General features: G+C 35.7%; 2 protein-coding genes across 2 annotated transcripts; one reads left to right on the plus strand and one right to left on the minus strand.

Moving 5' to 3' along the window:
• Positions 1 to 1,670: 1,670 nt before the first annotated feature.
• On the plus strand, positions 1,671 to 7,362 carry LOC122302958 (glutamate decarboxylase 1). The gene is made up of 7 exons (XM_043114446.1): positions 1,671 to 1,860; positions 2,023 to 2,227; positions 5,245 to 5,445; positions 5,747 to 5,961; positions 6,117 to 6,370; positions 6,535 to 6,587; positions 6,689 to 7,362. Exons 1-7 carry the CDS (start codon positions 1,775 to 1,777, stop codon positions 7,172 to 7,174), a joined length of 1,500 nt encoding a protein of 499 aa, XP_042970380.1. The 5' UTR covers positions 1,671 to 1,774; the 3' UTR covers positions 7,175 to 7,362.
• A 677-nt stretch (positions 7,363 to 8,039) lies between these two features.
• On the minus strand, positions 8,040 to 9,665 carry LOC122302959 (universal stress protein PHOS34). Its single transcript, XM_043114447.1, has 4 exons — positions 9,123 to 9,665; positions 8,912 to 9,021; positions 8,646 to 8,764; positions 8,040 to 8,307 (listed from the first exon to the last, which is right to left on the minus strand). The coding sequence occupies exons 1-4, from the start codon at positions 9,295 to 9,297 to the stop codon at positions 8,217 to 8,219; spliced, it is 495 nt and encodes a 164-aa protein (XP_042970381.1). The 5' UTR covers positions 9,298 to 9,665; the 3' UTR covers positions 8,040 to 8,216.
• Between the last annotated feature and the right edge of the window lie 3,907 nt (positions 9,666 to 13,572).

Genomic DNA, 13,572 nt, shown 5'->3' on the forward strand with positions numbered 1-13,572 from the left:
GTTTACATAATTCTCTTACTTAATCGACACTGTCATATAATATATAGTAAAAGATTATTATTATTATTTTTTTATCAGAGGTATGATAATTGTGTCCTTATCATTATTCTCTTGATTGTTCCCTTTGATATCCATACAATTCCCTTCCAAAATTGAGAAAAAAAAATGATGCAAATACAAATATAGGATCCGACCCATGCAAGGACGTTGGTAGGATTTAGCTCCACTGCTAGACAACAACAGCCAATCAATTATGAGTAATGCTACTCATCATTTATTTTTTCATTATTCTCTCATCATCTCATAATGTAGTATTAGATGATTGGAGAATATTTATTATATTTTACTTGTAAACTTATTATTTAATGTCACATTATGAAATTATAAGATGATAAAAAAATAGATTATGAGTAGATTTTATTTTATTTTATTTTTTTTATAAATTATATGTGAGAAGTGAATGGCAATTAACACTTGGAAGACTCGAATTAAAAAACAAAACAAAGCAAAAAAAAAAAAAAAAAAGATTGGTCGTCTTCTAGCTAGGGATTGCGTTATCATGAAGGCACAAATCTTCTGAAAAAAACACCAAACTCAATCACGTAAATTAAGCGTCTTTGTGCTTGAATATTAAGTGCCTTCTACCTTTGCTGCTAAAGAACAAGAAGTCTTTTCATTCAGACAATTTTTCACGGCCAGCATCGGTCCAAGCTAGACCCCACAACATTAGTTTCATAATATAATATAGTCACAAAGAAAGACCAGCCCACTGTATCACCTTAATATTTCCTCAGTCCTGATCTAGGCGTATACTCTTCTAGATCTATTATTTCGAGAAAGAAAGGAATTAGAAGACCGATCGAAGCTGCCATTGCTGATATTTCAAGGGATCAGTACTGGTAGATCACATCATGTATTAGGAATGTTCAAAATTCTATGATACATCCTCTTAACTATTGGCTCGTGACTCATGTTGCAGAAGCAAAACATTAATTCATTTGTCTCTTTTCCTCCTTTTCACCAGGCTTCCGAGAAAACTCGTATATGCATATTCCATATATGGAAAATTTTTTTTGTCATCCTCATACTTTACATATTATATTTATTTTAATTTTATTTTAATTTTTTCTATAATAAATATATAGTGTGTGGATGATAAATAAAATAATTCAATTAGTTTAATAAAAATAAAATAAAATAAAAAATAAAAAAAATAATATTTTAATATATAAAATGTGTGGTGTAAGATGATGTGTACCTTTCCTTAATATATATATACGTATATATAGCTGACGGTGTCAATATAGCCCATTTGTCAAATACTACCAATATTATAAACATATAACTTACGACTTTTATCCTCCTTCACACATTCATGTTTTATAGGAACTTTGTTTATGGACCACTATGGGTCTAATACTTTAAGTTCTTGGAATAAAAATTATGTCACGTACGTATACGTGTCATGTAACATATGGCTATGATCCAACTCCTAATTTGGCTGAACTAATGGACAAGGACTAGGTGTGAACCCCCACGGTCTCACCCAACAAAATTTAATAAAAAAACATTTACATGACTCGTATGCATGATGAACAAGTACAAAAGTGCTAAAAAAAAAAAAAAAAAACGGTGACAGCATGGCCTTTTGCTTCAAAAATTAGGGTGGGCATGTTGATAGATTATTTAAGTCCGTAGCTACCTTCTTACCCTTATTCGCATCCATCGAAAACGATCTCTCTCTCTGATCTTTCATCTCTTAACTGACTGCACAATGGTTCTCTCCAAAACTTCATCAGAGTCGGACGTCTCTGTCCACTCCACCTTTGCCTCTCGATATGTTCGAACCTCGCTTCCTAGGTTTTTATCATCGATCATTTCTTTTTTCTGTTTCTTTTCTTTCTTGATTTCGTTTTTAATAGATTCAGTGATTGGCACGTAGTGATCAATCGTAGATTGCATCGCGTTCGGATCTCTCCAGCTCCTAGATCATGATTTTTTTTTGGTTTTTGGGTTTTGAAGATTCAAAATGCCCGAGAACTCGATCCCAAAGGAAGCAGCGTACCAGATCATTAACGACGAGCTCATGCTGGATGGGAATCCGAGGCTGAACCTGGCGTCGTTCGTGACCACGTGGATGGAGCCGGAGTGCGACAAGCTCATCATGTCTTCCATCAACAAGAACTACGTCGACATGGATGAGTACCCCGTCACCACTGAGCTCCAGGCATGTCCTCTCTCTCTCAGAAAATCTTACTGCACCCTTCCTCATTTTTGCACTTTGTCGACATTTCTCCGATCCTTAAAAAATCATCTGTCTTTAATGTCTTTGTCTCTACCATACCAAGAGATCGAGATTCGACTCATAAATACATGGTACTTAACGTGAAGTGCAAATCTGGGTTTTTATATCCGTATGATCTATAGATCTGATTTATCATTAATTTTCAAGGTAGTATAATTTATATTGCGGAGAATTTACCTCGTAATTTCCATAGTTGACCGGTTCTTCTTTTTCATTTTTCTTGGAGTAGTTCTTGACTTTAAATTTATCCTTGGCTTTAAATTTATCCGGTTGCTTCTGAGAATCTGAGGATCGATACTTTTTGGACTTTTTCTTTTTTGGATTTGCATTTATCACGGACGTCGATGTATTTCACCATCGTTGTGGGGTTTAAAAAAAAACAATCTATCAGCACATTTTATGAAGATGAAGAGATATTAATTAAAAGAAAATAATATTAGTATATAAATGTCACATAATTATTTTTAAAAAAATAAATAAATTTAAGATCTACATGAAAAAATTAATATTTTAATAATATATCTTACTTTTTTTCAAGATGACTATAAACTACTTTCACATTTCATAAATAATTATTGGTGCACAGCTCTCTAATTATTTGCTTTAATTAAGATATTAATTAGATCTTGAAAAAAAACGCCCCAATATTGTTTAAAAATAAACTATTTATTAATTTTTTGTTTGACTTTAGACGTAACGTGTGTGTGTGTTTTTTTTTTCTTTGAAAGGATGTCACGTGTGTATTGGGTATGAGGAAACTACTGAAAGAAGTTTATGATTTTTCTTCTCCAACTTGTCATGGTGAACAACTTTCTGATATATACTTCATAGATATTTTAAATAATAATAAAATTTTGAGTTAAAATAAGATAAAATAATTTATAAAAAAAATATGTATTTAGATAATGAGATAAAATGAGATAGTTTTTAATTTTTAAAATTTTAAAAATGTGTGGATTCTATTATTTAATAGGAAGAGGAATACTATGCATCATCTCACACCACACTTTTATATATATTAAAATATTATTTTTAATTATTTTATTTTATTTTATTCTTATTAAACTAATTAAATTATTCTATTTATCATCCACACACTACATATTTATTATAGAAAAAATGAAAAAAAAAATTAAAATAAATGTGATGTATGAAGTGTGAGGATGACAAGAAGATTTTTTCTAATAGGAATAACCGAATTATTTACTGTTACCTACTATTTATGTCAGATTATACTGTTTATATATTGTTATAAACGTTTAAGCATTATTCATATACCATTTATATTAGATTTTTACTATTCATTCACCTGTGGTGGATGGATACACAATAATTATGCTACTTTCAAAAAGCATAGAAAAAACCTAAATCTTATCTTCATATATGGTAGAAGGCCTCGTTTCTATAATTCACTTGAGATGTAATATCTGTTAATAGCAGTGAGAATTGTGAGATGATTTGTAAATAGTATTAAAGTAGTTTGAATTAAAATTTTTATTGAGTTTCGAAAAATAAGAGAGAAAATTGTTAAAAAAATATAATAAAGTTAAAATATTATTAAAATATAATTTTTATTTGAAAATTTGAAAATTTTGATTTTTTTTTTTTTGTATTTTATAAAGTTTGAAAAAATTATAATGATCAGTAATGATTAGATAAAATCATTTATGTCTAAATATTATTTAAATATTTATAAAATAAAATAAAATAAAATAAGATGAGATGATGTCAAATCAATGGCTAATTCAAATCGGCCTAAGATTACACCTTAAACTTTATTAATAGACATCAATTACGGCGGACATTAGATTAGTTGCAGCTACTTCACAGAATGGAACGAACATGGGCCCGACCTATAAGATAGAACCGCGTAAATTCGTAATGTCAATTGCGCGATCACCGCCGAATCATCCAGCCCAGTGTCCCTGCGTTCTAACCAATAGTGGGGCCATAGGACTTTGAGCATCAACTGTATCACGTTGCCTTTTTCTTTTTGTTGTGTTGTCGTTTATGCTTCAGATTATATGTCACACCCACACAAATACGACATGTCCCATCGAAAAGTTGAACCTTTTTTTTTTAATTTTCGCTGCTGTCTTGCCTGTTAACCGTGTATGAATGGAAAATGAAGGAAAGCTAAACTTTACGGCAATATTAGGGGAAATCAAACAGTAGTACTGATTGATATTACACTTCATTTCCCTCCAAAAAGAGAGAATGACCCACCCATGCATACACATATTCCAATCGTTGCAACCCCTGTTTATTTTTGTTTCTAACATTATATTTGTTCCAACTATATATTAAAATAACTATTCATATTTATTTGTTATTTTCTTCATTGAATGGATCTGCTGTTTACGTCTACTATTATTGATAAGGTTTATTATTTTTTTAATTTTATCGATTGTAATAAGCAATCTTGAGTGGAAGCAAGAAAAGAGTCTTTACTTATTATGTACTGTCAATTAGCATTTGAGATGATGGCTAGCTAGCTCAAGGCTTCTTCAAAAATTTCATTATCCTTCTGTAATTCCCACGATCCCTTTACCCCATGTAATGCAAAACAGCTAGCTCCAAGGGATTTTAAACTGATCACATAAATATATAAATAACACAAGCATGCAGCACCGAAAGACATGCATTAAAATATTTAGTGACATGACAAAGCTTAATGTACGTAGTTAATTAATTCATAATGTGTGGCGTATATAAGCAGTTTTTAGGAAAGTAAATGATATTGCTTAAATTGTAATTACGATTTTCCTCTGTCATAAGTGAGGGCAATCAATAAAATTAGGTATCGTCATCTTTTAAAAATATATATATATATTGCTTTAAGCAACGGCCAACTTTGTGTGAGAATATATTATATGAACATGATCATCATATATATGTTTTGAATTCAATAATATATATATTTATATGTATGCATGCAGAATCGGTGTGTTAACATGATAGCGCATCTCTTTAATGCACCACTCGGAGAATCTGAGGCCGCAGTTGGAGTGGGGACAGTGGGGTCGTCGGAGGCCATAATGTTGGCCGGTTTAGCATTCAAGAGACAGTGGCAGAACCGGAGGAAAGCAGAGGGGAAACCCTGGGACAAACCCAACATTGTTACTGGAGCCAATGTTCAGGTATGATTCGCTTTTTTAGGAAAATTATACAGCAGTACTGATCATGATGAGTTTCAATATCAATTCTAATATTATTTATTATGATCTTGACTATATATAATATATAATTTTTCATGTTGGGTCTTCTATTTATAGGAGAATCGATCTTGTTAAACTTTTTGAGATAAGTCACCAGTAAACGTACAGCAAACTTATAATTATTATGTACGTAATAATAATCGTATATATTATTACGAGCCCGTATGATTTCTGCTCTATCTTCTTATCTTTATCGTATTTGCTACTTTTTTCATGTATAAAGGTATGCTGGGAAAAATTCGCAAGATACTTTGAGGTGGAATTGAAGGAGGTAAAGCTGAGGGAGGACTACTTTGTGATGGACCCTGTGAAGGCTGTTGAGATGGTAGATGAGAACACCATTTGTGTCGCTGCCATTCTCGGTTCCACTCTCAACGGAGAGTTTGAAGATGTCAAGCTCTTAAATGATCTACTGATTGAGAAGAACAAGGAAACTGGGTAAGTATGACCTCCGTCGACCCCGATCCCTAGCCTCTCTCTTTCGAGTTCGTTTCAATATTAATGCATGAATGCGTTTGCAATTACGTAACACGCCTACCAAATCTTTCAATTTCATCAATGGATCATCATGTGTTTGCATTTTTGTTTGGCAGGTGGGATACTCCGATCCATGTCGATGCAGCGAGCGGTGGATTCATTGCCCCATTTCTACACCCAGAACTAGAGTGGGATTTCCGCTTGCCGTTGGTGAAGAGCATCAATGTTAGTGGCCACAAGTATGGACTTGTGTATGCCGGGATTGGGTGGGTCATCTGGAGGAGCAAAGAGGATTTGCCTGAAGAACTCATCTTCCATATAAACTATCTTGGAGCTGACCAACCCACCTTCACCCTCAACTTCTCCAAAGGCAATTAATTACACTTCTCAGGACTCTGTTTTTTTATTTTTTAACCTATCCGTACGAATTTAGAAAACCCTTTAACATTGATCATTGTAATTTCTGTGGAATCACTATATCAATGTGGCATATATATGTTCTCAGGCTCTCAAGGTCTGCTTTCTTTGATGCAGGTTCTAGTCAAGTCATTGCTCAATACTATCAACTAATTCGCTTGGGTTTTGAGGTTAGTCGATGGATAAATGTGCATGTAATAAATTATCAAACTAGCTTAAAGAAATCATATTGTTAGCATTAATTCTCGTAATAATGACTTTTGTTAACCAGGGATACAGGAATATTATGGAAAACTGTAGAGAAAACATGCTGGTACTCAAAGAGGGGTTGGAGAAGACAGGGCGCTTTAACATTGTTTCAAAAGACGATGGCGTGCCATTGGTGGCCTTTTCCTTAAAAGACAACAGACGTCATGATGAGTTTGAGGTGTCTGACATGTTGCGGCGCTTTGGCTGGATTGTGCCTGCTTATACCATGCCGCCCGACGCCCAAACCGTGACGGTGCTCCGAGTTGTCATCAGGGAAGACTTTTCGCGCACTCTTGCAGAGCGCCTGGTTTGCGACATCGAGAAAGTTCTGCATGACCTTGATACTCTTCCGGCAAAGATCAGTTCCAACTTAGCAATTAATGGTGAAGAGGCCGACAAGAATGTCGCTGTGGTTATAAAGAAGAGTGCTCTCGAGACGCAGAGGGAGATCACTACGGTTTGGAGGAAGTTTGTCCTGGAGAGGAAGAAGATGAATGGCGTTTGCTAGAGCTTATTGGAGAAGAGCGTGTCAATTACCTACTTTATAATTGAGTTATCGAAGTACCGCATGTCTCTTTCCTTTTTAATATAAGCTTTGTGATGCTTAATTATTACTGGGCTTTCTGCATTATTATTTCTTGTGTGGGTTAGATGAATGATCAGTCGCATCGTTTAAATTAATGCATCTTAATTTCACTCGTCGCGTAAACAATATATATTGCAACGAGTTTCATGTGCTTAATTGTTTAACAAGCCTTAAAAATTTTCAGTAATTCAGGATAAGGCTAATTCATTCCCTTCTTTTCTTTCTATTCTTTCGAGTTTGGGAAGGTGGATTTATGTTCACCAATGGGTGCAAGCGTGGTCTGAAAATGACCTCGAAAGCTAGGCCAATTGCTAGTGGTTTGGTAGAAAGGGTCGTCATATGTATTGGCCATTTGACCTAAACAAATCCAAGATAATATTAATCGAATTGAAGCAGTAGTACTTCACGAGATTTCTCTCTTTCTTTCCGTCTCATGAAAACATGCACCTTAATGAAATAACTAGCAACGTAAACCAAATCCTACAGACCATCTTTAGTATTAATTCAATGAATTAACCATATAGTTCAAACAATTCATATAACAAGTTGTTGCCTTTTAACATCCTAACTCCTATTGGATATCTTTAACTTCCTTTCCTTGTATATATGGATATTAGATCGATACCAAACTGATCAAATCAAAACCCAAAGACTAGAATTAAAGATCGAGTTCTCTTTAGGTCCAAAGCTATGCAAAGGCAATACGGAGCAGAATTTAATAGAATCGATCGAATTAATAAAAGTAGCTAGAGGACATAGAAAGAAGTTGGTTTGTAACATGCATCCATGCAACTCTAGAAACAATACGTTCGTTTATAATGACAATAGATAATACAAACTGTGCGTCTCTCATCAAGCCAACAGTACTTAATTCACTTCAATTACACAAGTTTTTTTTCATAAAATAAAAATATACACCAGAGAATGTGCATATCATGTAGAGATCCAACAACCTTTATATCAATTAAGGCTTGGCAAATTGGGTCCCCTTAACTACCGTGACAGGACATGAAGCATTTGTCACAACATACTTGCTAACACTGCCAAGCAAAACCCTGCAAAATCACACTCGTCATTGTAGCCTTAATCAAACACGTGATTTGAGGCTATAGCCAATATATGAAGATGAATGCTATTCTTTGTTTTATTTCGATTTCGAGCTAGTCATACATCTTATTAATGTAACACATTTTTTATAGTGTCATATACTTACAAGTGTTACCTCGACCAATATGACTGATAATAGTATTGCTCGTTCATGAAATAAGAAACTGATCGAACATGGATTGTATCATTCGATAAAGCACATCATATATATATATATATATATATATATGACCGATCGACCAACATATGTACAACACAATATTCCCAAGCGATGGATGAGGATTACCTTTTGATAGGGCCAAGACCTCTGCTTCCAACAACAAGAGAGTCGAGCTTAAGATCTTCCGCAGCATCGCAAAGCTTCTCCCTTGGATCCCCCCAGTAGACCTTGGCCACCACCTTAGCCTGCTCCAACCCACAAACAGTAGTACTCAGTACTCAGACACTAACACGTACATGGCCATTCATTTCATTTCGCCACCCACGTACAGCAAATGATCATTCATCTGTACGTAATTATATGGAGTAAAAAGTTAAAAATCCAATACATACCCCTTTAGTCTTTGACGCTGTATCAAGAATCTCAAGAACCTCCGGATCATATGTAAGTCCATATTGCTTGGAAAAGTTAATCTCTCTGAATTCCTCAAGAGGAATTAAAGCTGCGAAAACAAACGAAGACAAGGAAATGAATATTGGGGGTAAGAGATCGAAATGGCGAATTAAGCCTTTAAGTCAAAAAGAGGTAGAAACGACGACAGACGAGATCCAGTGTCCTCGAAAAGTTTCTTCCTGGTATGATCTGATTTGGGTGGCTGAACATGGATCAGGATGATGAGATCTCCTTCCTGGATAATATTATCAGCAGCCCATCGAAGGGCTGCTTTGCTTGTTGGTGAGTAGTCCATGCCTATACCAAGTACACGCGCCTTCCCCATCCGATCTATTATTCTCTTCTGCTAGTATTTGGTTGCCACAGACGTAGGAGAATTTATGTTGGCTGGCTCGGTTTGGATTTTTTATAAAGAAGGGAGAAGATTCTTGAATGCACTGGCCGGTTTAGTGGGAAGCGTCTTCGATTTGTATTTGTATATATACATACAGAACATTAGACTTTTTTAACGAATATACAGAAGTTGAAGATGAAGCTATCACTTTATTCTTTGATGATAAGAATTTCTTAAAAAGAAAAATACAGGATAATACTGCATGTTGTTTTGCTAGGAAGCACAGAATACAACAGGTGATCTATCAATTATATATGATATTCAATCAAGAACCTTGCCCTTTTGAACAGTATCTATACTCCTCTGGAGAGTTCTAACTCTCTCTCTCTTAATGATGGGAATGGAAACAAAGAAGATTGTTTGTGAGGGGTGAAAAGAAATTAAAGAAAGAAAAGAAAGGACAGCTAGAAAGTACAATATCATGCCAAGCTTGCAATTCATGACCTAGCGGTACGTGTGATCTCATATATAGCAGAATTCACGGCCTTTTGTCTTGATTCATTTTATCAAAGGGAAATACTATTTCTATCCCGAGTACTGTGTCTCCCGAATTTTTATTTATTTATTTAGTAATTAAGGAAGATTTTTTAAATAATATTATGATTTTTTAAATTTTTTAAAAATGTTTATGATGATTAAAAAAATATAAAAATAAAATAAAATGCATGCTTCGAGATCACTTTCAAGAGATATATATTTTAGGTGATTCTAACACCGCTCTTTATCAAAACAAGGGGCAATGATTCTGGTCTTCTTTAAAGGCTTAATACAAAATTCAGGGTGGAAATCGTTATTGTCAATAGGTTTGAATAGACTTTCCCATTGTTTTATACTAATTATAATTCTGAGGAGGTTTCAGCATAATGCATGATGAACTAATTTGCTTTGGACAGAAGACTTGAATTTTCAAAAAAAGATATCACGACTAGTACGTCGTGGTAATTACGATTCCGTAATCCTTCTCGAATTCTTTTCTTTATACATGATGCTTCTATCTGTTTTTTTGTAGTGAAAAAGATATTTTCTGTGCTGTATCATCGTATATACTTTTCGTATTCAGGTTTTGATTCTACAAAGGTTACAATGCCAGCAGTACGCTGTTTCATATGTACATGCATGCATGAATGCATGATGTGTCGCTGTAACAAAGTTGAGATATTGATGCCTACATTGCCTAGCTAGTACCACAGAAAAAATAAAAAATAAATAAATAATTAGAAGACAGAAAAGGACATCAAAATTGTGAGCTCTTCTTTGAATTTGGGCTAGCTCGAATTGGGCCAATTAGAACCCAAATAGTAATCACTCCAGGCATTACCTCCACTGGATTGATTGATTCCTTATCAATATATGAACCAAGCCCATCAAGCATATTAGCCGAGAAGTAGTGTACGTTATATATATATATAAGTAGTAGTCATTGCTCAATGCTAATTTCAAGCTATAATTGCTATTCGTCCATGCCACATGCGTAAGGCCAGGGCGGCTCGATACAAATTGACGTTTAGGGTAAAATTTAAATTAATTATTTATAATTATAATATAATAAAAAATAAATTATTATAAAATATACTTGCAGGCAAACTAAAGGCTTTAAAGGAAGATCTAAAGCTGTAGAATTCCCAATCTTTTGGAGATCTAGGGGAGCAAAAGAAAGTCATGATGGGAGAATTGCAGGTTCTTGATAGGATCAATGAAGGTCGAGCTCTCACCGTAGAGGAAAGATCAAGAAAGGCAGAATTGACTTCAGAGCTAGAAAGGGTATTATCTTGTGAAGAGATCTCTTGGCGACAAAAATCAAGAGCTTTGTGGTTGAAAGAAGGGGATAGAAGTACGAAATTTTTCCATAAAGTGGCAAACTCTCATAGGAGGAATAATACCATTGAGATGCTGAATATAAATGGTAGAGAGTGTACTGAGGCCCCTGTGATACGGGAACACGTGCTGAATTTCTATGAACAATTATTTACAGAAAGGGAGGGATGGAGGCCTAGAGTGGATGGTCTTGTTTTTTATTCCATTGAGCCGCAGACAGCAGCAAGGTTGGAAAGAGCGTTTGAGGAAGAGGAGATATACGAAGTGATCAGACGAATGGGGAAAGACAAAGCGCCAGGACCAGACGGTTTTTCGATGGGGTTCTTCTACACTTGTTGGGAGGTGATAAAAGAGGATTTGTTGAATGTCTTCCAGGAATTATTCTCATCTGGGAAATTTCAGAAAAGTTTGAATACGACTTTTATTGCATTAATTCCGAAGAAGACCGAGGCTGTGGAAGTGAAGGATTATAGGCCCGTTAGCCTCATTAACGGGGTCTATAAAATTATTTCAAAGGTATTAGCAAACAGGTTGGGAGAGTCCATTGGTAAGATAATCTCAAAGCCACAAAATGCCTTTGTTAGGGGTCGTCAAATTCTGGATTCGGTTTTAATAGCCAATGAATGCTTGGATAGTAGATTAAAATCCGGTATGGCAGAGATTATTTGTAAATTAGACATGGAAAAGGCATATGATCATGTAAATTGGGACTTTCTTATCTATCTATTGAGGAGGTGTGGATTTGGGGAAAAATGGTGTAGGTGGATTAGATGGTGCATTTCAACAGCAAGATTCTCAATTTTGATTAATGGCAGTTCAGAAGGTTTTTTTAACAGCTCGAGAGGTCTAAGACAAGGGGATCCGCTATCCCCACTCCTCTTTGTTATAATCATGGAAGCCCTGAGTAGGATGTTAATGGCTCTAGTTAATAATGGTTTGTTGGCTGGTTTTTCTGTGGGTGATCTGAATAGGGGCATTATCTCAATCTCTCATTTACTTTTTGCTGATGATACTTTAATTTTCTGTGAGGCTGATCAAGAACAACTTAGAACTCTGAAAGCGTTGCTATTATGCTTTGAAGCAGCATCAGGTTTGAGAGTAAATTTTGATAAATCAGAATTAGTACCAGTTGGGAATGTGAGTAGATCTCGACAGTTGGCTAACACGTTGGGGTGTAAGGTAGCCACTCTTCCTATGACATATTTGGGTTTACCGTTGGGGGCGGCTTCACGAGCCATAGCTATATGGGATACAGTTATTGAGAAAATAGAGAGAAGATTGGCTGGATGGAAGAGACTGTACTTGTCGAAAGGAGGCCGGGTGACCTTGATAAAGAGTACTCTTTCTAACTTACCCACTTATTTTCTGTCTTTGTTTACAATTCCAGCTTCGGTGGCGGCAAGGATTGAAAAACTGTATCGCGATTTCCTTTGGAGTGGTTTGGGGGATGAATTCAAGTTTCACCTAATCAAATGGGACACGGTTTGCAGACCAATTTCTTCAGGAGGATTGGGGATAAAGAACTTGAGAAAATTCAATCGGGCTCTTCTAGGGAAATGGTTTTGGAGATATAATATGGAGCCGGAAGCTTTATGGAAAGTAGTAGTTCACAGTAAATATGGCAGCCTATGGGGGGATGGTGTACTAGAGAGGGGAATGGATCGTATGGAGTGGGGATTTGGAAGCAAATAAGAAGGGGATGGAATTTGTTTGCCAACCATACTAAACTTTTGGTGGGGGAAGGCACACGTGTAAGTTTTTGGAGGGACATTTGGTGTGGGGAGGAGGCATTGAAGGACGCTTTTCCTTGTGTATATCAAGTGGCTTGTGACCAAGAAGCTTCGGTCGCGGACCTTTTGGTTCGCTCAGGGGACCATGTTCACTGGAACGTCACTTTTTATAGAGCAGCACATGATTGGGAAGTAAACAGTTTTACAGATTTTTTCAACCTAGTGTACTCTATGAAGCCGAATGGTTTGCATGAAGATGAGCTGTGGTGGAAATATACGGGAAAGGGTATTTTCTCGGTTCGCTCTTATTATAAGGCCCTTACAGCTATACCGAATGCTCCGTTTCCATGGAGAAGATTGTGGAGGAATAGAGCACCGCCCAAATCACTGTTCTTCATTTGGACAGCAGCCCTGGGTAAGATTCTGACTACCGATAATCTGCGGAAGCGGCGGGTAATCATTACTGATTGGTGTTGTATGTGTAAGAGAGCTGGTGAGTCAGTGAATCATCTCCTGCTACATTGTGAGACAGCTAGTGCCGTGTGGTGTGAAGTATTCCGTCGTGTAGGGTTAAACTGGGTGATGCCGAAGTCAGTAGTTGAATTACTAGCCAGTTGGGCGATGTCGGGGGGAGATCTACATATCAAAGCTGTGTGGAAGA

Source organism: Carya illinoinensis, chromosome 3, assembly GCF_018687715.1.
Source record: "Carya illinoinensis cultivar Pawnee chromosome 3, C.illinoinensisPawnee_v1, whole genome shotgun sequence".
Taxonomy (NCBI): domain Eukaryota; kingdom Viridiplantae; phylum Streptophyta; class Magnoliopsida; order Fagales; family Juglandaceae; genus Carya; species Carya illinoinensis.